At 44.9% G+C, this 27,145-nt stretch overlaps 1 protein-coding gene and 1 long non-coding RNA gene across 2 annotated transcripts; both read left to right on the top strand.

Annotated features, from left to right (window-relative positions):
* Nucleotides 1-4,702: 4,702 nt before the first annotated feature.
* On the top strand, nt 4,703-12,618 carry LOC135399853 (uncharacterized). Its single transcript, XR_010424429.1, has 3 exons — nt 4,703-4,852; nt 9,931-9,972; nt 12,227-12,618. It is a non-coding gene; the product is annotated as an uncharacterized LOC135399853 (long non-coding RNA).
* A 2,235-nt stretch (nt 12,619-14,853) lies between these two features.
* Nucleotides 14,854-25,493, top strand: LOC135401052 (lanC-like protein 3). Its single transcript, XM_064633188.1, has 5 exons — nt 14,854-15,471; nt 15,744-15,870; nt 16,482-16,605; nt 17,618-17,833; nt 17,981-25,493. Exons 1-5 carry the CDS (start codon nt 14,909-14,911, stop codon nt 18,340-18,342), a joined length of 1,392 nt encoding a protein of 463 aa, XP_064489258.1. The 5' UTR covers nt 14,854-14,908; the 3' UTR covers nt 18,343-25,493.
* Nucleotides 25,494-27,145: the final 1,652 nt, after the last annotated feature.

A 27,145-nucleotide genomic window follows, 5' to 3' on the forward strand; every position in this document is an offset into this window, starting at 1 on the left:
ACTAAGGCATGAAAGCGGATTCAGCGCCCGGGGAATACTATGTTGCTAGTGCATCATATTGTCGCGAAATTATTACGGTGCGATAGCACGTCGCACGCTCGACTGAGTTGCTATATATAGTGCCGTCGTTAATTCGCTCCCTAACGCCAATGTCATTTCGAGCGTGCCCTTCTGCTGTGCATGATCAGCGATGTGGCGAACGCCTCTGCAAACTTGCTGTCGTTTATGTTTTTGGCTGCATAACCGCATGTGTCTCGTAAGTTGTAACAGAGCACGCGCTTTTACTGCTGTCACGATCGGAGGTATTGGTTGCTGACGTGCCACCTTGTCGTAGATATGCAGCTGCGGTGCATTCCACTCTTGTATCCCGTAATCGTATGTACCGTAGCAGTCGGCATCCGTAGAGCATGGGTTTCCTGCGCGTGGAACTCAAACGAAATTCCGAGAGAGCTTTCGTTCACGCAAGTCACTGGGATGTTCATCTGTAACTACATCTGTAACTGTAGCAGCTGGCATCGGCAGAGGTTGGGTGGCATACTGTACAGAAGGAGCTACACAGGACCTTTCCCCCAACATCCCTCCCCAGGCATCCCCTTTGCGATGGGGATTTTTCTTCTTTGTTTTTCTATTTTCTGTTCTTTCTTTTCCTTTTTTTCTTTTTTTTTTGCTTGCGCGCGTGGAACAGAAACGGAATTCTGACAGAGCACTCGTTGGCGCAAGTCACTGGGTTCACCTTGTCCATGCAGAGGAACACTTGATTACCCAGCGACGTTAGCGCACCATGCGGTAGCAGTAAACACTTCATCACGCAGACACACACAAACAGACGAACACAACAAGGCGCCTAATAACACGGAATACTGAAATACGGAAGTCATCGAGAAAGCGAGACGCTGGCAGGAGCCGTACCATGCCACTCTTGACTGCCTGCCACTCAAGTGTGCTAAAATGTATGTGTGGGAGAGAGAAAACATGTATAGGAGAGGATGTGAAGGGAGCGAGTGCGTGTCCCGTTCGTTGAATGAGGCCCCTAGGCAAGTCGTCAGTTAACCGTAGAACTCTCATAATCAATAGGAACAAAGTCAGCGAAGGGCATCACAACAAGGGAGCCATGATAGATACGGTAGGCCTAACGTGTTACCGTGTCTCTTACGTGTTCCGTATGCCGTTTTTTCATGTCGCAGCACAACGTTTAAAACGCACGATGCTCGTTCCCTACGGAATACGACACAATCCAAGCGCACACGTGAGAGCTAGGCAAAACAAACAGACTTTGCACGAGGCATGGGACACGGAGCCCAGCGGAAGCAAGCACGGCTTGCATTGGATTGGATAACATGACCCTGAACGCGCCTGGTCTTCACGCGTGGAAAGGCTGTGGCCGAATCCTGCCGAATCCACAATATCGATCATGGCGGCTCCCGGACTTGGACGCTGGGAGAGGGTGTTTTCTCCGCACAACTCCTTTGCTCTCCCCTATAACTCTCTGTCCCAGCTTTTCTTCTAGTCTCCCTCCTTATGATTTCTATGTCGGTGACATGCCAGGGCAACGTAATGGTTAGCGCACTCGAACGGCAATCGAGAGAGGCCAGGGTTGGATTCTTGCGCTGCTTAGCTTTTGCGACGACTGCCGTAATTCAATCCAACAAGCATCTGCATGGTTGGACAGAGCTCCCTGACACTGTGAAAACCCAAGTAACCAGAGCAAGTGCGTTCCACTGCGAAGAATGGAAGGAAATCAGTACCATAGGACAACACATTTAGACCCGGAAAATGCAAACAAATTACTGTGTACCGATAAGAAGGCTGAGTGGGCAGCTTGTTCAGCAATGTCGGCGACGACCTTTCCGTATAGCTCGTGGCACATAGTTGTTCTAAATCAATCCAATTTTTAATCAAAATTCATATAAAATCCTATCCAGGTGTGCTAAAACTTCCTCTGAAGGACTGAAAATTAGCACAACTTTTGCGACAGATGCAACAAGTTTCCCGTCCTTTGCGAAGAATTCTTAATTATCACACCGCTTGTGTGCGCATGGACGTGCATGCCTTCCTCCGTAGCTCCCTTATATTTCGGTCCGTATTTCACACGGACAATTTCCAACGCAGGCATGTTTACGACGCAGCAGGTGGCAGCGTCACATTAATTCGCCTGCCTGGAAAAATGTGCGCGTTGCTCATTCCGTGTGCCGACGTTGATTGTCGGTATACTTTATATTGCGACACCGCGCCATAATTCCCACAATGCGAGCGTTTCGGCGACATTTTCATCTTCATTTCCTGTCAATTAATCAACCATAACTTTTCTGATTTTCCGGAGCCAACTGTGTAACTGTCTCGCAGCGAATATCGCTGCAAGATCGCCCTATAGGGGGCGGCACCGTCACCTGTCTAGTGTGGATAACACGCCAGCAGATGTTCGGAGTTGATGGTTCTTTTCCCTAATTCTTGTGTATATTCACCGGAAGATCACTTGTGCCGCGATTGTACGATATTGTTCGGTTCCCCACCTACTCCATTGCACCTACTGCACCTACTCCACCTAGTGCACTGAGCGCGGAAAATAAACGTGTAAAAGCAGACGACGAGAGGAAGCTACCCACACAACGGTAGTTCATCGTTTCTCCGCAGCGCACCGACACCGTTCGATCTCTGAGCGAATATATATATACATAAGCTTCTATAGAAGCTCCGTTCGATCTCGGAGCGAATATATATATGTATGAGCTTCTATAGAAGCTCATGCAAGCTTAGTGTACTACATTATTCTTTCTCATATACCTTTGTTAATTAATGAATTTCTAGTTTTGAGAAGTATGACGTGGAAGGGTGCGCGGTCTGCCATGCGTTTGGCAACATTGTTAATCAAATATCGATTTTTGTCTCCTCACTATAGCTGCAGGCATTCTTCCAATGTAGTGCGGAGGGCGGAGGAGCACTCGCGGTTGCCATGAGGCACAGGCGCCAGAGTTCGCGGCGACGTCACCCACTCTTGGAGAACTGGAAACTATCACGTTTTGCGGGTTCTTTGGAATATTCGTGAAAGTGCGTTATGTTCACTCCATATTTTGCCTTCATATTTTGCTTGCAGTCTGCGAGTGAGTTTGATTCCTAATACGAAATTCAATAAATGCCATTTTTGTAGTCTGTAGCGGCACTTTAATCTTGCCATATCAGTTCTACCGCACTGCCGTCTGTCGGCATATCAGAACACTTTCCTTTTCACCTGTCGTGTTTCACTTAAAGCTCCAATCTTGTCGTCACGATAGGAATGTGGTCGCAAGTATTTCGCGTTCTCCTCTAAACAACTGCATGCCTTAAAGAGATAGTACCAACCACACATTACATGTCATAGCATTTCCAGGACCCGATATCTTGCTCCAGCGACACTGTCCCTCCCTCCGAAGCTCGATACAACACCATAAAAAAAAGGAAAAGCATAACTCACAGTCCCACTGTTTCCTGCTTCTCGGGAAGTCGACAGAACACGCTTCAAATATAGCGAGACACGCAGAACTGCGGCGGTCGATTCCGCTTTTATGCAGCATGACGTATTGGAACACTAGAAACGCCGAGGGACAAAACGTTTGCAGTGAATGATATTGAAAGAGAGCGAACCTTTGGACTTGTTTGTTTTGCACGCGATGTTTGCAGAATGATATTACTTTTACGCATCCTCAGATGCGCTCACTATATAGATGAAGGATCTGGAGTTCCTATGCTTTCTCTGCTGCTATTCCACCGTGTCATACGTAGCAGCGATAGAATATAATAGCCATAATAGCGTTAGAAAATAGTAGCGACCCTGTTTCAAAATGCTACTAAAAAATTTATCGCCGATGAACAAAAGTGCCGGCGACTAGCAAACGATAGGCTGGAAACAAACAGGAAGCCGTGCTGCCTACAGACAACTGCGCCAGCTAAGTTTCTTGCCCTCCCTCCCTTCCTCCCTCTCTCTCTTCTGTCATCTCCTCCACACTCCCTTGGCTTGTTCTATGACCCTTCATCCGTTCTGCACAAGTTTTACCTTTCAAAGAGCACTGAGTCGAATGAACGTCATGTTTTCTTTTATGGAGCACACGTCTTTCACACAATGGTCTGTCGAACCCGAGAAGTCAATACAAAACTTCTCAAAGCCCTCTACAGCCCTCTCAGACAGCCCCGCTGTCACTAATGCAATTTCGGTCACCCCTTTTACCGTCGCGGATGATTTTATTTTGACTTCCCTTCGAGGCCATGCATGGAAAGCGTCAGCAAAAACTGGCGGACGCAAGCGCTGATAACGAATTTACAACACCCATAAATTTAAACGCAAGCGTGCAACAGCGATCATTGGCGTGGAAAGTGCTCCGTGTGCTTCCTTTTGTTTACTTATTTATTCAGTAGACAGTTTACTTGGTTTTCCAGTCTGTTAGGCTCATCTGTATAGAATTTGAATTGAGAAACACCTTGACTCGGCAACAAGTGGCAGTGACACTTGTTTACAAAAAATTTACAAGTCATGTTTGCACCTGCCCGTACACGGGTAGCCGAATCGCTTCGTAATATTCTGTCGCAGCCTTTGCGGGACTTGAATTATGGGTGCGCATTTTAATTGTGTTCGCTTCGAATGCCATCTGGTGTCACACGATTACAAGGAGAAGGGAGGAGTTACGAGGATGTACGTTAGTATATAAAGATAGAGGGAAACATCCACATCAATATATTTATATGTACGCACACAAGTAGGGTTCTTGCTGCACTGGTGAAAGCGTGAAAGCAGGTGCCCACGATTGATCAAGAATGGCTGTGCTTTGCCCTGTACCGATGATAATCGTAGCCGCGTTTACTATGGCTCTGCTTCAAGGATCCGGTAAGCTTTTTGTCGTTCGCGCGCGTTACGGACGAAGTGTTGTAAATCGGTTCCACAGACATATTCCGTTGTTGTATGTTGCACAGGTCCCGACAAAAGTTTATGGAACACTGGAGTGGTGTATATAGTCATCTGAGCGACGCAGTTGCTGCAAACTGGAGCAGATAGACCTACAAACAGGTGACCGGGCACGCGACGCACCTCTCAGTAAAAGTCTGTCCACTCCCGTTCGCCGCTAGGGTGTCGCTGAGATCAAGAAATACGTCGCTCTGGTGTTCCGTAAACTTTTGTCGGGATCCTTATACCTTACACTGGGCAAGTAATTCGGAGGTACGACGTCCAGAATATGTCGCCTAGCTAAATGTGTGATTGCATTGCATTTTATTTCATTTTTAGTTCGCCGCGCTTCATTGTTTCAGAAGCCCCATTAAATGCGCCGTAAACAGGTATACAAGGTGCGTGTATCTCTGCGTTATATTATTGCAACATAGGCAGTGAAAGCTCCTTGCAATTACTGGCGCTCAAAACCAAAACGCGCTTGCATACGGATGAAATATTCGCTGCACTTTTTCACTCTTTACGGCCCCTTTAACATGTTTACTAAATTGTGGACCAGGAACAATGAACCCAATAGTGCCTATTCTTTTTTTCTCTCTCTCACTTCTGTTTCCCTCCTTCTGTCGTTTTCGGAATTGTACGCGAACGATGTGGCACAATCACGTAACCATCATGTCTGTAACTTGCATTGATGTAGGTTGCTTGGCGACCACTGGTGAGTTAACAACTTCTTACTCCGCTGCCCTGAGTGTGCTCACCAACCCGCAACTGTTCAAGATCGTGTCTAGGGAGCATGCCAGCTGCAGTCACTGTCATCATCCAGAAACCATTTAACATATCCTGACAAAATGCCGCGCATACCACACTATGCCTCGCACACCCCAAGTATGGTATTCCCGTTCCCCGAAGGTTCTTATGCAGAACGAACTACCAAAGCTCACAACCTCGTGCGTTTTCTCCAGCTCATGCTCGGGACTCGTGCAAAGACCCTAAAGTATAAACTGATGTGGAATATCCACTCTCTAAAGGAGGAACTGAGCTTACCACTGCTCAACAAAATTACCGTTTTAATAGCGAAGACTTCGTCCGAACACTAACAAGAACCCTTTACGCCCATTCCCATCCTAGAACGAAAATTCTCAAGCACACGGACTCAAACCCAAAACGTCGTCGTCGTCTCTAGTGACATAATAGCGAGAACCATAACGACCTCTCTATAGTGCACCTCATCAGTGTCATTAATCCTGCTTACATACCTTACTTTCCCATCTTCATCTTCCTCAGCCTTCTTCTTCACCTTTCTTCTTCCTTTCCTTTCTTTTTTTCGGCTATAGTCGTGACGATGCCCACTCGTGTGCAGCCCAGAGTTCGACGTAACTCGTTACGAGTAACTCGTTACTGTAACTAAGTTCCTTTTTTTTAGTAACTTGTAACTTAACTCGGTACTTTTGCGCAGTGGTAACTTTCAGAGGAACTCGTTTCTTTTTCAGGTAACTTTGCCAAAGTAACTTAAGTTAAGTTCCAAATTACTTTCAAATGGCTTTTCACTCACGTCCACATATTTTCTTGCTTTCTCTCCGGTTCCTTCCTGGCATTTTTTGCAATAAAACGTGATATTCAATCAATGACAGTATCTTATTCAGGAAGTAAGAAACCGCTGCCATTGAAATGAAGCTGACCCATTGTGCGCCCACACAAACAATCTAAGCGTGTTGCACTCCTCCGCAGGCAAATCAAGGTCTAAACTCAACTCCTCACGCGCGCTGCGACTGCGTAATGCTATTTTGTGTCCGAAGTAACTTGAAAGTAACTCGTTCTTTTTTCTAAGTAACTCAGTAACTGCGAGTTACATTTCAGGCTTAAGAACTTCGTTATTAACTTAGTTACATTTTTCACACGGTAACTTAACTCGTAACGAGTTCTTTTTGACGGGTAACTTCTCAATCTATGGTGCAGCCAACAACGGCAAGCTATTTCGGCATCACCCCCTCCCCCGAATAATAGAGAGTTTTTGGGCATCGTACGTTATCGCCTTTGCGCACGTAAAGGATAGCGTGGTGGCTCTGTGCACTGCGCAAAGCTCTGTTTATCCGTTGCGCGTGCGCAGAACCATCAACGCTGTTCCTTACGTACGCAAAGGCGACAGCATAAACTCCCTATTACAGAGTTTAAGTACGTAAAGGCCATAGCGTGCGATGCACTCAAACCCACTATTATCTCTGGTAATGATCGGGCGCTTCGATGAATGTGAGAGACAAAAAGAGAGTATGCATAAGAACCATGCACGCTGCGTTTGTGTTTTCTGTCCAAGTTCCGCGAGCGTCTTGCCACCTGAACAGGTCACTCTTCCCAGATTCACAAGTTGCGTCGGTGTGCTGTGAGATATGGGTGCATGTTGACGAAACCTCAGGCGGACAAAATTAGCCTGCAAGGGCATATCGTTGGGCCTGTTTGTACTGCGTGACTGAAGTAAACGCGCTTAAAAAACACGGGACGAAACGGACGAACAGTCGAACCACACAACACGGAAGCGCACAGTCAGTGTCGTCCCGTGTTTTTAGCGCTTTTACTTCAGCCAGGGCAAAATTAATCAGCAGGTCGATCACTGTGTCGCTGCTCATGGTCACATTTGCCTCGCGCCATAAAGCTATACGAAGTATTATTGTACCTTCCCACATAACTTCGCGATCGATCGCTCTTTGTGGAGCGGCATACGATGAATCCGCTAGAGTCAACGTAGTGAACGTCAAGTGTCGCTCCTCCCTTTCTCATGCCCCTTTGTATTCATTACGGGGTTCTTCGTTACAAAAGCGTTTGTTGCATCACACTGCGCCGCCGAAAACCCGGCAACTTCAGTCTCCTTTGATTCGACAGGACACGGTTGTTTTTATAAAACGACTCATCGGTGGTTTACATCGCGAATATAATTTAGCGACTGACCAGCAGATTGCCAGTGAACAGCAATCGACTCTGCAATCCCTCCACAACGACACCTTATCGATTCGCTTGAATCTATTCAAAACCGAGCAACGCGCTTCATCGCTAACGATTACTCACCACTTACATCAATAACAACGTTTAAAAAACAATTTTGGTCTTTCTCTTCTGGAACACCGGCGCAAAATAACGAAGTTATCGCTATTCCACCGATGTTTCCACTCATTTCTACCAGCCCAATGTCCCATCTCTAGTTCCGCAGTTATTTTCCCACGCATTGACCACGCCAACAAAATTATACGCTTCAATTGCAACACTAATTTGTTCTCAAACTCGTTCTTTTGTAACATTGCCATCGAATGGAATGACCTCCCCACTCGCACTGATCGAAGAAAACTCTGCCTTCCGTAAGCAAATTCTCACTCTTATATCATGACCACCATTCGAGTCAATGTATATAGTGTTGTTTTATTGTATTTATACATTTTTCTGTATGCATCTCATGTCTTTGTATTGTTTGTTGTAACATATCACACCTTAGTATTGTATACCTGTGTATGGCTAACATTCCTTTGTTAATTATCACTGTATTCCCACTCCCACGTAACGTCCATTAGGACCCTTGGGGTACTGTGCAATAAATAAATAAATAAATCGAAGCTCCATAAGCATGAAGCGAAAATGGAAACGAATCATATTTTTTACTTAAAAAAGAAAAATGTCTATGCTAGCACACCTTACCTTCAAATCTACTCCAATTACTCCTTTAGGAACTTAATTAAAAATAATTCGATTACACGAGATATTGAATTTCAGGAACCCAACCGAGGACGGTATAGTTATGTGGGTAAACAACAACTAGACACCGGCAGCATCTCACCTCTTTTCCCAATTATATTACTTTCATAAATAAGTTAAAGCTCAACTGGTACTGAGTTTAAAAAGTTGTGCACCAGTACTCGACTCCACACAGCCGTATGATGAAGGGCAGCGAGCAATTAGGCAACACACGGCGCTGCCTCCGTTTTATCTAATTACTCGTTGCGCTGGATTCCTTCATGGTTAGGCTTTATCGACCCGCATTGCTCGTATACATGATACGTTATCTGGCGCGCATACAAGTTCCAGTGGGACTCCAAAATCTTGCGGTTTAATTGTGTTGTGGTAGATACATTAGCGAAAACCTCGGAAGATATGTCGCCCAGTCTGCTCCTTTCTCTTATGCTCGCGTCTTTTCGCAAGTTTTCGCAGTCGTGTTGTTGAGACCCAGGCTTATAATGATGGATGAGCTACGTTATTCAACGCGAAGCGGGCTGTTGATCTCCTCCAAGTTTGGCGAGCTTCCCCTCACCCAGTTCTTTTCTCTTCCCCGCTAAGAGGGCAGCTTGTAGGTCTGACTGTGCAGTATTCTTTAACCGGCGGGCACTATTCCGACAAGTTGGCTTTAGTGCTTTTTACAAAGCGAAGTGCTTATTCTGACATGTCTCCGTCGTTTGCGCCAGGTTGCTCAAGTGCTTATCAGATTGCGCGAGAGAAAAATCTGCGGATGATGGTAGTGGTTATAGAAGCCCAAGATCTGTTCGGGAACGAGCTATTCCGTGGAAGACCTACCAGTGGCACGGCCCAGCGGGTAGCCAAGGTCGTGCTGAAGACTGGGAGGTGGTGGGTTCGAACCCTATACCACAGACTGTGCTGTCTGAGGTTTTCCGAAGACATTCCAGACGAATGTCGGCACAGTTCCCCCTGAAGTTGGCCCAGGACACATACTAACCCCCCTGTCCCCGCACTCCTTCCTGCTGTCCTCTCTCCATCTGTCCACCGCTCATAGCCACCGTTGCTTCGCGGCGCCAACACGGAATAAAAAAAAATGAGGAAGACCAGTACACATTCTATGGGTGTTCCAGAATGTAGTGATCAACCTATGGACAGCACCATAACACTCGACTCATATCCCCATTTTTTTCTTTATCGCATCACCATCACAACCATATGAGCATATTGATATCACCATTACCAGCACATTGAGACACACAGAGACCAATGAAAAATCTCAAGAAAATCGTTCTGTCTCTTCTTTCTTTCAGAAACTGACGCCCGAGAACTCCCTCTTAAAATGCACTATCCTCGTAAGTAACTACTGCCTTGTTTCAAGAACTAGGAAAGAGCCGTAGACAAAACAAATGGTGGTCTTGGCGGTGCACTGGCTTGCCGAGAAGAATGCTGCTGCTGCTGCTACAGTTAGGATGAGTAGAGGTAATATGATCCCAATGATTGATGGAACCGTCAAGGGGTAAACAAGGAGGAAACTCAGTCAACATTGGAGGCCTCATTCACGCTTGATCCATTTTTCATCATCCCCATGGATTCGCATGGTGGTGGGAGGCCGGGCAAACACAATATTCTGCATTCGCAACAACGGTCACGGCCTTGGCGGTGCCTGCTCAGGTGTGGGAGAATGTAACCACATGCGGACTAGAAATACGACGTGCATTTTATTTCGTTTTATAAGTTAAATGTGGCGTTTTTGTATCTTCCTATGGAGTATTCTGGGGAACGTCGCCTGTGTGTGCGTATGGCACGTGCTTATCACACAAAAACGCGATTCAAGGAATGGGCGACGCCATTAGTGCTGCCACCCCCGTGGTAGTCACAGGAACAACGATTTGTAGACGAAAAGTGCAACACGCTTTCCAGAAAACTGGAAAGCGTGTTGCACTTTTAGTCTACAGATTCACGTCTACAGAATCCAAGCTAGCTGCAATTATTTGCGAGTTCTTGAATTCGCAGAACGGAAAACACTCTTAAAAATGAACTTCACCGCATAGCGCACTCCAGCCAACCATCATGCCGACTGATATCGTTATCTGCCCTGATTTGTTGAAAACGGGAGGCGTGCGCCTTTTTTGTGACACTTACGCTGTTCATAATTTTCACACAAAAGGCGTACGCCTCCCGCTTTCAAATAATCAGGGCAGATAACGATATCATTCGAGATGACGGTTGGCTAGGAGCGTGCTATGCGGTGAAGTTCATTTTTAAGAGTGCAGTAGCAGACGAATTCTGACTTATATGTCCACGTAGCGAAGGAGGAAAAGGAGGCAATAAGCAGGCCTTCTGCATCTGGGTGGCATTGGCTCAACGTCCTTTCTTCTCGTAAGTTGCTATAGACCTTTCTAGCCTCCCCTCAAACAGTGTTTCCGCACCCTCGGAAACAGGTAGGCTTTGTTTCGTTCTGGGCTGTTACGAACCGTGGTTGCTGCCGTCTTTAGCAGGGGTAATGGGTCTATACTCTGCAGTTTTCGACTACGTGTGTGCGAAGTGTAGTACGTTCAAAACTACGTAGTTCAAAACTGCCTGCAACGCAAATAGTGTTCTCTGTGAACAGCGGGTGGCAGCCCAGCGAGGGCAAGATGGCGGATACCATACATTCTAAAAACATAACTTCACCGCATAGCACGCTGTGGGCCAACCATTGCCTCGAATGATAGGGTTATCGCTTCTGATTCGAGGAGGGAGGATGGCGTACGCCTTTTTGTGGCAATTATCATATATCCAAATTGCCACAGAAAGGCGTACGCCCACACCTTTCCTCGAATCTGAAGCGATAACCCTATCATTCGTGGCAATGGTTGGCGCACAGCGTGCTATGCGGTGAAGTTCTGTTTTTAGAGTGTAGTTTTAGGAAAAGTGTCGTCTATAACCATACGGAATATCCTGTGACGCAGCTACAAGATATTCCGTAGCAGACGACAGGAAAAGTCGCTGACGGTGCCATCTGCTGTCGTCTGCCAAGTGCGCAGTGCGCCACTCTCGGTATTCCGGCACAGTGTGAATGCTCAACATAACACACTCTTAAAAATGAACTTCACCGCATAGCACGCTCCTAGCCAACCATAATCTCGAATGATATCGTTATCTGCCCTGATTTGTTGAAAACGGTAGGCGTACGCCTTTTTTGTGACAATTATGAGCAGCATAAGTGTCACACAAAAGGTGTACGCCTACCGTTTTCAACAAATCAGGGCAGATAACGATATCATTCGAGATTATGGTTGGCTAGGAGCGTGCTATGCGGTGAAGTTCATTTTTAAGAGTGCAGGGTGTGGGACTTCGGCTCCATGAGCAGGGTTTTCGGTTTTCTTTCTTTTTTTCTTTTTTTTACTACAATGATCCGTGAGGGTGTAGTAAGCAAAGAGGGGGTACTCGTCGATTGAAATGTTACCCCTATTTGGAAGAGGGGCCAATGAAGTCCCTCCACGGTCAATAGGGGAGAGAGGAAAATAGGGAAGCTCCGCGCACCTCCCCTGTGCTCAGACAGCTGACCTAGTTGCATATACCGTATTGTTCGCTACATGGCTGCCCTTTTGTCTTGTCCTTCAGAATGCCGTATGCGTTGGTGCAGAGCAAGTTGCAAGGATGACTTTGGTTACAGATTAGTCAAGGTGACCTGCATAAGGGACATATGCAGGTGCTACCACACATAGAAACGACCCGATCGACATCATATTTCAGTTCCTTCCAGAAGATTGAAACGCCCACAGCCTGTGGGGGTTCATAATCTTTATTATATGTGCTTTTGTTGCGGGTGTAATCATTTAGTGCACGTGCACTGCGTACATTCACTGCGGACCTACTCCACACCTTGTCAGTTATATAGTGTTACACAGAGTGTGTTGAACGGGAAGTGCGTTGCTTTATCTTACTTGGAATATGTACCTACAAAACGTTTCACCTAACGCTTTGAAAACCACAATAAAGGTCTGCTGCATGCATTATTGTCGCATATACGTTACTGTTGCACGTATTTTAATGTTTCAAAATCAGCTGGGCTCTTGCCCTCTCACTGTGTCAAAAATGCTTGGTTCATGGCAAAATCCATCCCACCAACGCTATTCCATTTCACCACATTACCGCCAGCAATGGGGTACAGTATCGCCTCTGGTCCCTGGTACACTGTCGCCCTGAGGTGCAGTATTTCCAGCCATCATCGTTAAAATAAAGTTGTTGGTGTTCAGTGTTGCAATCAGCGGTGTATCTCATTCTATACTATACGTGATTGTCACATTATGACGTGACGTTGACACACTTTTGATATTAGTTGACAGACTTTTAGCCTTACCTCACATATTTCCCTCGCAGTCGACCAGCCCTTGAGAATCTATCGCCTTCCTTTAATGTCCCAGCAGCACTTATTTACTTATTTATTTATTTTTTATGGACTATGGTTGTTTGCAATGACCTACCCCGGACGCTGCTCATCACTACCAAGTATATTCAAGAACGTTCTTGCGCATTACCTTCGTGGGTGAAGTAAAGTACCATTTGTTTTGCCATGTATCCTTCTTTCTTGTAACTGCCGGTGGGATCCTCCAGGTATACCGGCACAAATAAAAAAAATAAAATAAAATAGGGTGGCCGCTTTCTACGCGGAGACTGGGAGGTGGCGCGGGTTTGAATCCTCGCACCGGCTGTGCTGTCTTGGGTTTTCCCTGGGTTTTCTGGCAGACTTTCCAGACGAATGTCGGAAGAGTTCCCCTTGAAGTCGGCCCAGGACGCATACTAACCCTCCTCTTTTTTCTTTTTTTCGTCCACTCTGAACGAACTCGAGACTTGGCCACACTGAGAGGTAGGTGTCAAAGTGCTCGAAATTGATCAGCGTATCTCTCAGGCAGGTCCGTGAGGCTATTCTCACTTTCCAGCCTTTTTCTAAGACCGAATAGAATTAGAGGACATATTAAAATGTATCCGCCTGAAATGAAACGTGGTTCGGCAATAATCACCTTCAGTAAGTAATGCACAATGTATTTCTTTATTGAGAACCCCCAGGGTACGTACAGAAATGTATTACTAGTATTACACGCGCGGCAGTATTTGACTATTAGTATTATGTGTTATAACTCTTAATTAAATTTATTATAATATCTCAAAATTAAAGTGTCATGTACTATAACACTGATTTCTGGTAAGCATTTGTATTATAATACAAAATTATTTATTATTATTATTACTGCCCACTCGTACTCGTAAGCATGCCGAACCACCGAGGGCCATCTGCAGCAGCGTCATCGTAGAGCTCATCGAACGAGATTACCTGGTGAAAGTATGACTGTGAAGCCTGGATTATTGGCAGCCACAGTACAAAGCTATGAAGTAGGCTTGGTCGAAGCCCGTGTAATAAAATTTAAGCAGGGCGGCGGTAATATGTGTGTGTCGGTCACAGTGGAGTAGCCAGAAATATATTTCCAAAGGGGACCTTACACGGGGGAGGCGGATCTCACCCTCTCCCAAATGCACTACCAAAGGTACGATCTCGGGGGGTTGAACCCCGGAAATCCCCCTCTGGCTACGTCACTGGTCGATCACGTACTGCAATTCTTCGTTTGTTTATAGCTTTCGTTAATTGTAAGCTGATAAGGTGCATAACTCATCAAGCTCCTATTTCAGTGGAGCGTAACGAGAAGCGATATTTAGCACCTTTGTCGGATGTAGGCTTTCCAACTGCCACAGTTCACTGACATGCACCAAGCCAGTCAAGCTTGGAACGTCTCAATCCGTGCAGCATCTATTCAAAGTGGATTCGAAGAGTATTTCAAGAACGGCATCAAGGCAACTCGACACCTCTGGCTCTGTACGGAGCTCCATAGTAGCCTATCTTCGTTCCAAACTCATCCTACCCTCGATGAGAAACACGAGGAAAGAAACCCAGCCCATGAATACCACCAGAGCCTACCATTCGCATATACCATACCATACATATTGTTTGTACTGCAATCGCTGTTGTGTTTCACGGCTTTGGTAGTACCAGAGCCGTGGAACACAATAAGCGATTACAGTACAAACAAGCTGTCAAAATGTGAGAGAAGTCATGTGCTCCAAGCGTTGCCATAAAAAATAAAACAAAACAATTTTTGGTACGCTACAGCTCAATTAGCTGAAACCGAAACCGAAACTGCAAACATCCGCCAAGCAACAGTGGGTCAACGGCGCCACATTTGTTTTTCTTTTTTTTTTAATCTCCCGCTTTCGATCGGCGCACTCCAAGAAGTCGGTGGGTTGGAGTTGATGGTGGCACGGAGTAGTCGTGCTTTTCTCCGAGTGTTCTCCTGTGTTCTCGCCCACTTTCCTTCTCGAGGAGACAAACCAGGAGAAATCGCAGGGCTGGGTAACTCAATTGTGTACCGTTTGAACACCGTCGCGGACAGTATCATGTCGAAGCCGAAACGCTACTTTGTCAACAACCTCCCGGACTACGATGGGACACCGATACCTCTGGAGCGCGAACTATGGGTCGAGCGCTGCCGTGACACAGTGCAACGTGTGTTTACTCATCAAGGCACTTCGTTCGAGGACTGTGACGGCGGCCTTTACGTCGGCGTTGCCGGCGTCGCCTACATGGCCTACAGGATTGCTCAGAGTCCTCACTTTGTCAACGAAAAATCCAAGCTGCTAACGAGGGCGCATAATTATATGAGCCACGCCTTAAGCTACGCCGACCACCCCAGCGTCCGCGGAGACCGCTCCATTCAAGCGGCATTTCTGCTCGGCAACGCCGGAGTATGGGCCCTGGCCGCTGTGATATCTAAGGAGCTTGGGAGGCAAAACGAATGTGACAACTTCATTGCCAGGTAACGTAACTGCGCGAACATCCCACCAATAACAACTCGCATTTGAATCGGAGCCCTCTATCGGAGGCAGTGCAGACAATTATCGAAGAGGCGCCAAAGTGACACCGTATTGCCTATTAATCATCACTGTGTCAACAAGTGGCACAACTTGTTGATTCTCCATATTGCTTGCCTTCCCAAAAACTTCACAGCCTCACAGTGGATCATGATTTGATGTTATGGAAAAACTGTCAGCCTGCTCTAGATGTCTGCTGATACATTTTCACCTGCAGGTATGCTGCCGTAGCAGATTTCTGTATACCTATCAATTTCCTGGAGTGTGGCGGCGATGAGCTGTTTGTGGGACGCACCGGGTACCTCACCGGTCTTCTTTTCCTCAGGGCCAAGCTCAATGTGGAGGTATTCAGTGCTTCTAATCTTGGTACGAGTTTATGGCGAGTTTAGTTGACTGCAGGGCGGCGTTAACGACGATGGTTCTGAAAAACTTGATAAGCTGATCGCCTTATTCCTTTGAAGGGGCTGGCTTGATGCTGCAGATGCTGCAGATTGATTTGACAGCTTCCTTTATTATGTCGTTTTTGTATAGAGTGCTTCCGATAAACTAAAACTCTTCCATATTGCTCTGCAAACTCTGTTTATGTTGCACTAAACGCACATACACGTGTTACACCAGATGAAAAAAAAAAACTTCAAATATAAAACATGCATAATATTGATAACTAAGTGTTAGCTTGGTAGCCAACATTTCCGACACTAAACAACACGTCGTATATCTTTGTTTTAGGTCAGCAACCTCTGTTAATGTTGCACTAAATGCACATACACGTTTTACACCAGATGAAAAAAAAATACTTAAAATATAAAAACATGCATAATATGGATAACAAAGTGTTTGCTCTGTAGCTAACAATTCCGACACTAAACAAGTTTTATATCTTTGTTTTAGGTCAGCAACCTCGAGCAACTAGCAACCTCTCGACATGGACTCATACCTGTGATTTTGATTCCAGGTACTGAGTAAAGAGAAAACAACAATGCTTCTCACTGCAGTGGTACACTCAGGCAGAGAATACTCAAGAAAGCACCGCTCACCATGCCCATTGATGTACGCCTACTATGAAACAGAATATCTTGGTATGTCAAGTCAGTGGAGGTGCCACATATTTCAGTCATGGGACATGCAAGCTACCCAACATAGGCTTTGACATAATCTTATCTCAAGGTTGTTACAGCCACTGTTCTTCATGTCCTTTCTGCATTTAAGAAAGTAAAATCCTAAAAAATTTTTAACTTGGTCACCATCGAGCTAGTTCCCTTTGGGAAACATGCACTTAGCGCTGTTTCCACTGTCAGAAACATCTTTTTAAAGGGACGGTCTCATACGGCCGGGGCGATTCCGAAACTTTGCCACAACTATCTTCACAAGTACTGTACATATACGACCGTCAAAGTTTCATTCAGAATAACCAAGTCGTTTTCGAGCAATTTGTCGAAACGTGCCGTAATAGCAGACGACGGAACATGCGCTTCACTCTCATGCAACGTCACGCGTGACGTCGGCCTGCGGGTACATCGCCGTTGCCATGGCAATCGGAACCTGCAGAAGGACCTTGGGTTGAATAATCCCCTTGCTCCCAAAATGAGGACACTCAGACATATACCTCCGCAAGCGGAGAATGTAGCCCGTGCATTGACTGTGGGGTCTCCGATAATGTGGCACATTATCGGATATGCAGAAGCTTAGTCATGTGTTTTCTTTCCCCAAGTATTTAATGCATTTTTAAATAAACATGCACTCCTTCTCCATGTACGTCGTCAGCGACACTTCATTTCAAATTGTGATCACTGTGCAGCGGGGTGTGTAATGAAAGCGCGCGTAATATATTTTTGGTCGAGAAAAAAATCAAAGCGCAGCTGAAAGAATAAGAAAAAAAAGATTTGAGGATGTCCTGGAGATGAAAATGGATGCGATGACATGGGTCCTCGCCGCTTCCAAAGAGCTACCTTGATGATGACTAAGTGTTAAATTTGCAAGCATTTTACTTTTTAGAACATAAATCTATTCTGGGTACTTTTTGATCAGTCTCTGTATTTATTCAATGTTAATTGCTTAAGTACTTTCGGTATCTGCACTCGTTTTTTCTAGGCGCAGCTCATGGTTTGTCTTCCATATTGCTCACGCTCCTGCACTTCCCTTGGTTTCTTGCATCAGACCCCACAATTGAAAGGGATGTGAGGAGTTCTATTGACTTCATGTTACATGTGCAAACACCGCGTGGCAATTTCCCTTGCGATCTGGAGGATGTCACCAAGCCACGACGCTCCCAGGATGAACTGGTACATTGGTGTCACGGAGCATCGGGTGAGTAATTGCTGATAGTAATAGCTACCTAGCGCGTATTTGGCATTGTCCTACAGGAAAGAGCAGCTGGGAATGTTGCACAATCATCAGTGTGCTTCTATCTGAGGTGGCACTCCATGAGTATAAGCTTTTTTTAAATCACCCTAGGTGTAGTATACCTGATGGCAAAGGCATATCTTCTGTGGCAAGACCCTCGTTATTTAGATTCTGCTCTCCGTTGCGGAGAAGTGGTATGGGAACGAGGTCTTCTCCGTAAGGGCCCAGGCATCTGCCATGGGATCGCAGGGAGCGGCTACGTCTTCCTCATCTTGTACCGTCTCACGGGTGACCTCCGCTACCTGCACAGAGCTAGGCAGTTCGCGGAGTACATGTTCACCGACGAATTCAAGGAAGCCCGTACTCCGGACTGTCCCTATAGTCTGTACGAAGGCCTTGCAGGTACAGCCTGTTTTCTCGCCGACCTGTTAGAACCACGCAGTGCAGTGTTCCCCTTCATGGAAGTCTTTTAATGGAAATGGATTAATTGAAGTATTCTCTGGTGCCATTACTGCGTGAAATAAACGCCATCATTTGCCTGTTCATAACATCGTGGCAAGTAATAAATGGACAGAAGCTCAAAAGGCAATTCAGGAATAGCTCATCGTTCCATCATTGCTAGCATTTCAGGCATGTCTCATGACAGGTGCACTCTGTGCCCCATGAGGCATGGCTGCATGGCATGTGGTTTTTTTTTGCCACCATTGTGCCATGGAGCAATGAGTATTACAACAAAACATGTTAAACTTTCAATAATTTTCTTTTGTATCTTAGCATTGTCCTACTTTTCCAGTTTACTGCCCGATGTTTCAGGTTGTACTAAGGAGCAATGTGGTATTCGGTTTAGGTCAATGGCACAATAGAACATGCATATCCTGGGTAATTTGTAATCTTACTCTCTATGCATGGCGCAATGTGACTCTTGAGCCTTAAGATTTTCTGAATGCCTCTGGGCACTTGATTGCAAGTTCCTTGCACTATTTTTTCAAAGTGAAGTGTTGTCACATAGCTTATGTATTAATGACAGAGGCTTCATTATGACCTAAGAGCGACACAGTAGTCATGGCATGTGTGTGCGACCTTCCTGTGTATTACATGGTGTTATATTTCTTCACTAACAGCGCGTCTGTTTACATGTGCATTCATTTTCATTTGCATCCGGTAAATCTGGTGCTTCAATGAAAGCATTTGATGTGCAAGGGCTCCATGTAAAGCCTAAACCCTGCCCATTGCTGATCCTGAGAACCACGGTTACTCCAAAATTAACTGTATGTGTACTAACAATACAACTCAGAAACTTGCTCACTTCAGTATATATGTGCTTTTTCATTAGAAGACTGATTTCCAGCTCTAAAAACAGTCCAAATGGGTAAACACAGGGAGAGAGAAAAAAAAAAGACAGAACACTGTGGGAACACACAAAGGTGAGACACATTTTAGACTTAGATAAGCCAGTTATTGGGGTTGTACACAAACAGTTGGAATCAAAATGACAAATGGAGCTATGAATAGATACGCCGCCTGAATGTTTCACCCCTTTGGTCCATAGATAGACTCGTCAAACTATTGTTTCTGCATTTCTGGATTTTAATGCATTCAGCGTATGAACTAATTAGGCAAAGAGACATTAATGCTCAAATGAAGGCACATTCATGTGTGTGTGCTTGTCGTAGCATGAGCCAATCAGGCATTAATTAGTCCTTGGTCACACAAAATCTACTTTCAAATGTATAGCCGTGTACAATAATAATTCTCATTTCATCATATTACATTCATTTCATTATATTATCTGAAGCACCCCATATGGAGTCTTACATAAGAGAGGTACATAGCAAAGAAAGAACTGAAATCCTTTCTTTTTTCTTCGTACAGAAGCACATGTCCATATTGCACACTTATTTATATACAGTTCAAAGTAAAAGATTGTACATTCATACAAATAAACAAGAACACATACCATGCATGAATACCTCATCTAAACTTCAGCTTGGTTTATCCTGATCGTAACTGTGTGATGCGTCCCATATTTCCTATGAAAAGCATCGAAATCACTTCTATCCACTATATCTTGGGGAAGATCATTCGCATCCAAAATTGTGGTTCCTGATGGGGGAAAATGAAAGTGGATAGTGGAAGCCCTGTGTTGAATCTGTAAAGCAGGTCTAGTTTGATAAGATGTCCTATTTACACTTACATAGGGGGCAGTGCTGAGGACTGTGGTATAACTTGATGAAATAATTTAAAGAAAAGGCCTATGTATTTGTAAGTGTGGTGAGTCCAGTCTGGTTTTTAGTTCAGTCACACTAATTTTCATAAAATAGTCAAACGTCTCTGTAGTAAACGTCTCTGCTCTGTTCTGAATAATTTGTAGTAGTTGGTTAATGAGATAGCTCAGATCCCAAATCAAGGATGCATATTCTGGGTGAGTGCAGATAATTCTGTCTTCTGTTCTGTAATAACAGCCTGTTATGTCTCCTCATACAACTCTAGCAAAACTGCTACGTTTAAAGCAGTAATGCTGTCACATGAGGTGCTACCCAAAATTTGCTAAATTTGTGGTTTCCATTGAGGTGATTGTTGTTTGGTTTCTAGGTCGTACCCATAAACTTTACATGAAGAATGTTGACATTCTTTTTTTACGTGAACCCTGACAATATTTGCATTCGAGAAGCTTGTTGTGGCATGCATAGAACTCGTCATCCTCAATGTTCTGCCATTTTAAAATCTCTTAGGCCACTTGTAGGTTTGAGTCGGTCGTACACCCAGCTCCATCACATAAGGCTTGTTTCTGCATTTGCCGTGTGCCTGGCATTGAGCTGGAACTTAACACGATGTGAAGCAAAATTTAACACACACCCCTCGTGCCTTCAGATCTGTCATCAGCAATCACAAAACACCAAGTATCCCGACTCGCAAAAGCACCTAGTAGCACGGTTCTGTATTGCACTCCTTTCCTGTGGAACATTTGAACGTTGAGAATTTTTGGGTAGCACCACATGTAAAGGACACGTCACACCTGTTATTACCATTTGTGCTCTACACTTTGCTCTTCCGCGGTAGAATCCTACCAGTGTAGCACTTGTGCACAATGGGGCACATTGTACTTAAAGTACAACACTCCAAAGCAAGCTGTTGTTCAGCAGTATTCTCTGAAGTAGCTGAAGTTAATTGTAGTTTATCTGAATGCAGCAAGTACTGACTTGCCGTCTACCTCAGTAACCAATACGGAACACAGTGTAACAGGCAAAATAAGCGAGACAACTAATGCTGTGTAGGCAAACTTAAAGTGAAACTGTATCAATTGCACCAATATGTCTGTTATAAGTGCGTCTTATAACAGGGTCTGCAATGGCACTGTTGAAGAGAGAGTAGCCTTGCCCAGTTATGTAAAATGCCTGCTTGCTTTGTTACATGAATGACAGAGACATGTAAAAAGTGTAACAGCAAGTGATATTTTAAGTAACCTTTTCAAAGTGTATGAGCTAAAACTGGCCCACATATTTTACGCTTACCATTCATGACCTGTGTGAAGCAAACCATACCTTCCAATTTGGATCTCTTATATTACGTGCACACCCCTGTTTTTGTAGCAGCAAGAGAAGATGTGATTTTATATTGCACATTCATTCTTTTTATTGTTCACAAGATATGGATCCATGACTCTATTGGTACGAACATTTTGAGAAGGCCTCTTTGTGTCATATTACTTCGACAACTTTTGTTCACACGTAGTTCCTACGAGGTCTACACTTCAGCGACACTAGGTTACGTCTCTTACACTGTCAAAGCATGTATCGTAGATATTTATTGTGCTTAAAGGTGTCCTGACACTTTGCTCCAAGATGTGCCGGATAAACGTAATAGGCAGTTATTTGCTTCAATACAAACCTGCGTCCTAAGCTTTACAGCAAACACATAGAAGATCATCACCGTGAATACTAAAACTCATCCGGCTCTGACATGACGGCTGGCATCCCCACCAGAGAGGCAGCTGTGGTAGAAGTAACATGCTTATGAGGACCAATAGGAATGACCGAGAGAAATAGTTATTTTTCCTCTGTGCTCTGGCACCGAGTACAATGTGTGCATCACAGGATGGAACACGTTTATCAAAGTGTCACCGCCATTTAGTGGCTGCGGGGCATTGAAAAGAAGAAAAGGCACGTTTCCTGCCACGGTATGCTCATCAAATGCTCACCGCAATTAGCTGTTCCCCATGTGAAAAACATACTCTCTTTCACGCCTGTCTACAGTATGTGTTATTAAGTTACAACAGGTGTCGTTGCTTCATAGTTTTTGTGTATAACTACAGTTGTGTGAACATCGTAGATTCTAGCCTTGGAAATAGTGCTCAAATCATGTTGGTAACTGTTGCAGTATGTGGCAATGCACAACCAAAATGTCATCCACCTCCACCAATGAATGTCTGCCTTCACATTAAAATACACAAAGAACATTATTGTTGAGGAGGACCAGATGCGGATACGTGTTTTCGCACTTGTCCACCGGTACAGGAAGCGAGCGGTATTAATAATGCATTTGCATCCCATTCGTGAAGATCGCTTATGTTCGGATACTTAAAGGGACGGTTGCATCCGGAAACCCATTTATGAAACCAGTACCAGTATGTTCGGCATCGCCGAGAATCTACCCGGATAATTTTTGGCATCCAAAAAGTGCTTAGATAGTCAATAAACGAAAGTTAAAATTCATGGCGGCTTCCGCGGCCGCAGAAGCTTCGGCGGCGTGACGTCACTCCGTAAGCCGAGGTGTGAGAGCGCAGCTCTCTGAGGGGGGAAGGTGTAAAGTCACCCGATTGGGAAAAGTACAGCCATCCTCTGATCTTTGCTGCCACGACATTGGAGCAACAATGGCGGCCGTAGCATAATAGCGGTAATTCCGGCACACACTCAACATCCGACGTCTGCTCTTGTCATGTGCGTACTCCGACGAATGACAGTCGAATTACGCTACTATTTCGCGTGGGATTTTCAAATAACGTGGTCAGTGGTCCGGGAGGAATTAAATGACACGACAGTTTCGAAATCGACTGGAACGGACGCGACCGCCCCTTTCGCCGAGATTTGATGTAGTACGTGTACGTTTTTGCTCGTGACATTTGATTCTCGTGTCACACATTTCTACGTGCTGTGGCCACACCCCTCAGTGAAATGTGATTCCTCTGTGTCAGGTGACCACTTTTTGCTCACGTGCAATGTGCCCTTGTCATATTATGGTTGTGATACATTGAGAGATCATTGTGCCTCTTTGCAGTGATAGTGCTATGTGTCTGAATGGTTCGGATAGGTGTACAGGGCCCATTCTCCTTGCCTTTACTGCAGCGTGAACCCATGGCTGTCAAAGTACACTTTGCCTCAGTCATTAAGGATGCTTCCACACATCCCTGCTCCTATTTTGAAGGTAGTTAAAGTTGTTACGGTTTGATGCCCTAGATGCCCACTCCTGACTAGGAAAAGTACTAGACTTTTACTTTTATTACCTTCAGGTGGTACGTAGTTCTATTCTGTGAGAAACTTCATCTCATGAAGTGTATCTAGGTCGATTTCCATATGATCTGTGTACATAGTGTAAATCTGCATAAAATCTATAGAAAAAGAGAGTTCCAGAATGACCCGAAAATGATAGACACACATTGGGTTCTGTTACGGAATTACTGGCACCTGTTTTACAGACCTGTTAAAATATTTGTGCTTTCGGGTGTGGAGGAGCGAAATGATGTTAACAAAGTAATATCACTCAACATTGGACTTTGGGAGGTCTTTGCGCGTAGAAATCAACAAAATCCAACATTATGGATTACATTTTAACACCAATATCCATCGCATATATTGATGCATATCACTGTGAGCAATACTCAACATCTTTCTGTTTGCACCTTGGTATGTCTCATATGGTCCTTTACTAATAGTGCTATTATGTTAACAACTTGATTGGAAGGCACTCCAAACTTCATAGCAATCTTACAAAGTTGTCTGTTTACATATTCATAAGGAACCGTCCCAAAATGCTGGTAGTTCTCATTCGGCTAGAGTATTTTACATTGCTAGCAGGTTTGCAGTGGCAGCTAGGACACTTTGTTCCTACCAAGGAACAATGCTCCATGAAGTTGTGATATTTGGGAAGCTGAGCTGTGTTCATATAGGTTCGCACTGTTAAATGTAGAATTTAGGGTTTGTCTTTTTCAAATTAACCCTCGTTCAACCGGATGTTTACCATGTGGACCAACTTTGGTTAGGTCCAAGTTAAACCCAGAGTCGCCCCGTATCATCTTCTGACCTTACTTATGGAATGTCCTATGTAAGTAAATAGGCGTGCAACTTTTAAATTTTCTTGCACAGCAGGTGCACAGCTACTGGGTTCATGAAACACGCACCGTTTGTGAGCTCCTGAATTTATGTTAACCAAACAAGACACAACAATTTTCCTGATTGTGTATACACACTGTACTGTTCATGAGCTTGGCTAATTACCAGGCACTGTGCACCTCCTCCACCCATCACCAGTGCTGTCCTGACTAAACTTTGAGATATTAGATAGATCTATCGAAGGCTTGTTGAAGCTAATGTGTTTCTAGTCCCAAACACTTTACATTTTCGAAACTAACAATATGTATGCAAGTCATTGAAAACTGCATACTTAATATTTTTATCATTATACGAAAGAGTAGCCTACTCACTCCGGAACGATATCTCGGTTATACTAGTGGTGTAGCTAGGAAAATATTTTGGCACCCCTAATGCTTCAAATGCACTTCTTTTGCTTCTGGAGAGCTGAGACAGGAAGTCGGAACAAACAGCACAAGATTATTCCTCAAAATCATGGATATTCTGCCCATATTGGTATGTCGTAATAGCTGCTGCACCAGCTGCTGTAATAGCTAAAATTATGACAGTGACACGCAGAGCGGCATCATAATTCCTTATTAGTATTTACCACCATGCAGTGCTTAGAAAGAAGGCACAATTTACAGTATGAACAAAGAGGTGTCCTGTTATCTAAATTAGAAGATGTGAAATTTCTTCGCTGTCACTTTCTATGCGTTTCTCTTGCTGATAAGGTGGAATGTTTTGTTCTGACAGTTGAGAAAGTGCTTGTCAAGCGAGTTTTATAATTCCAAAGAGCAGCAGTGACCATAGTGGCATGAAATCTTGCTTGTTAATAATACACTTACAATAAAATAACAGGTATTATAACTTCTTTTTACAGTTGGAAACGAAAAATACCCTGCAATATAATCTGAGCTCTCCGTAGTTCACTGTATAGATCCGAAAAATTATACAGGCGGCCAGCCAAAACTTATCAATTCAAAAAGCAGTTGCACACTGGATGTCACAGCGTTGTTTATGTCGGTTCTTGTCTGAGCTTGAAAAAGTTTCATGTGATGCCGAAGCAGAGTTTGTTGACACTTCCAAGGTTTAGCGCAAAGAAATATTAGTGAAGGCTGTCATGCACTTCCTGCATGACATTGTGTGAAGTGCCCAAAATGTGAGTGGTCGGAGCATTTAACGAATGTATTTTATCGTGTCCAGGTGTTGTGATATTCGCTAGTATCTTACTGCCTGTATGTAGCAAGTTTCAAGTGTAAATAAAGAACGTGATTTCATATCGTCTCCTCTCGGTCTGCAACATCCGGACGACGACGACGAACGATGACAAAGGACACGCCAGACAAGCCATACACTTTCAAAGAGCACGCGTCCTAAACAGCACATGTAAAATGACACAAGCTTCTCATTTCCACGAATCAGGATAGTGGAATGTAGAATGAGACAGGACCACCTCAGTGAGGAAGTGATATGTGGTGTTCATAACAGTGTGGCAGTACGTCATTTGGTACTGCCACAGGACTGCCACCAGACGCTGCCCCTTGAACACGATGTCTTGAACCGAACTTGAGAGAGATGGTAAAGGTGGCAATGAAGCGGAATGAAGGGGGGTCGGTGCTCTTCGTCTGCTGCAATGCTATTGCATTTCGAACATGTTTGACAGCGCGCCAAAGAGTTACAGTGCTTCTTTTTTTCTCTCTCTCTCTCTCTTTTTTTTTTTGCGCGCGCGGTGTAATACTGTGTACAGGAAATGATCCATTAATGAGAGAGGGGGGTGACGCGTGCCCTAGTGACGCGACTGGCGGCGAGCGAGACAAGTTGGCCGTCATAGTTTAGCGTACTGAGATTGCTCCTTCGCCAAGACACTAATCGAAGCTGTCGTTCTGGTCTGGCGGCTCGCAGTCTCTGTGGAACGTAACCGCGGCGTCTACTAGCCAATCCAATCCCGAATATTGCACAAAATCATGGTTGAAATGTAGATTGATGGGTGCCAAACATTTCCGTCGAAACCCCTTCACGCTGCGCTCCCGTGTCAGATCCTTTCCCTCTTGGCTCGCCTCCTCCACGCCCGATTTTCGTAGGACGTAGTACCGAGCGCGCAACGGAAGTGCCTGGTTTCCCGTCTTCATGACTACGCCTGTAAACAAGGAGCTAAGTGCTCAGACCGGAAGCAGAAATGAGCGGAAGCACTATGACGTAGAGACATAGAGCAACTGGTCAACGCGTCATTTCCCGCCTATTTCATGGAGCTCCTCGGCACCGCTTGGCGCTAGGGTCGGCGGGGGCCTAGAAAATGGGATATTTTTAAAAATCGATTGCATAAAAAATTATTAGATGTGGAAGGTGGGCGTACGAAGTGCGTGAAGTGAGGCGTACAGACCATGCCAGAGACAAAGTTCTATCCGTGTGGTTTCTCAACCTTCGACTTCGGAACGATCGAAGAAAATATTGCTGCACACCGTAGTTGGTGCGTAACAATCACTGTATACCTGCCATCAACTTTGTTTCTTCCTCATGCGACGAATTATGGCTCAAATAAAAAACAATCAAACCGAAACAGGAACGTGGAGAGGAGATCGCAGAATTTTCTCTCCCACAGCCACCGCGCCGACGTCACTCTGCATGGAGTGGACAAGTAGTATACCACTCCGGTCGCAGCCGCTGTGTTACATTTCCGAAACAAAACAATGGATGAAGATTGGGGACCAGATTATTCAGAAACTGATAGAAAGAAACAGTTGTCAGCTGCTTCCATGAGAGTCAGGTAACACCGCAAGGATGGTATGACTAATGCCCGGTGACGTTGGCCGACCAGAGAACGAAAGAAAGAGGTACTTCCGTCGACGCTCCGTGGAAGTAAGTCTTTTTTAAATCTGCCACTTGCGGAGAAACTGGCGCCGTCTGTTAGACGCGAAAGGAACTATAGGGC

The sequence above is a fragment of the Ornithodoros turicata genome, chromosome 7, assembly GCF_037126465.1.
Source record: "Ornithodoros turicata isolate Travis chromosome 7, ASM3712646v1, whole genome shotgun sequence".
In the NCBI taxonomy this organism is placed as follows: Eukaryota; Metazoa; Arthropoda; class Arachnida; order Ixodida; family Argasidae; genus Ornithodoros; species Ornithodoros turicata.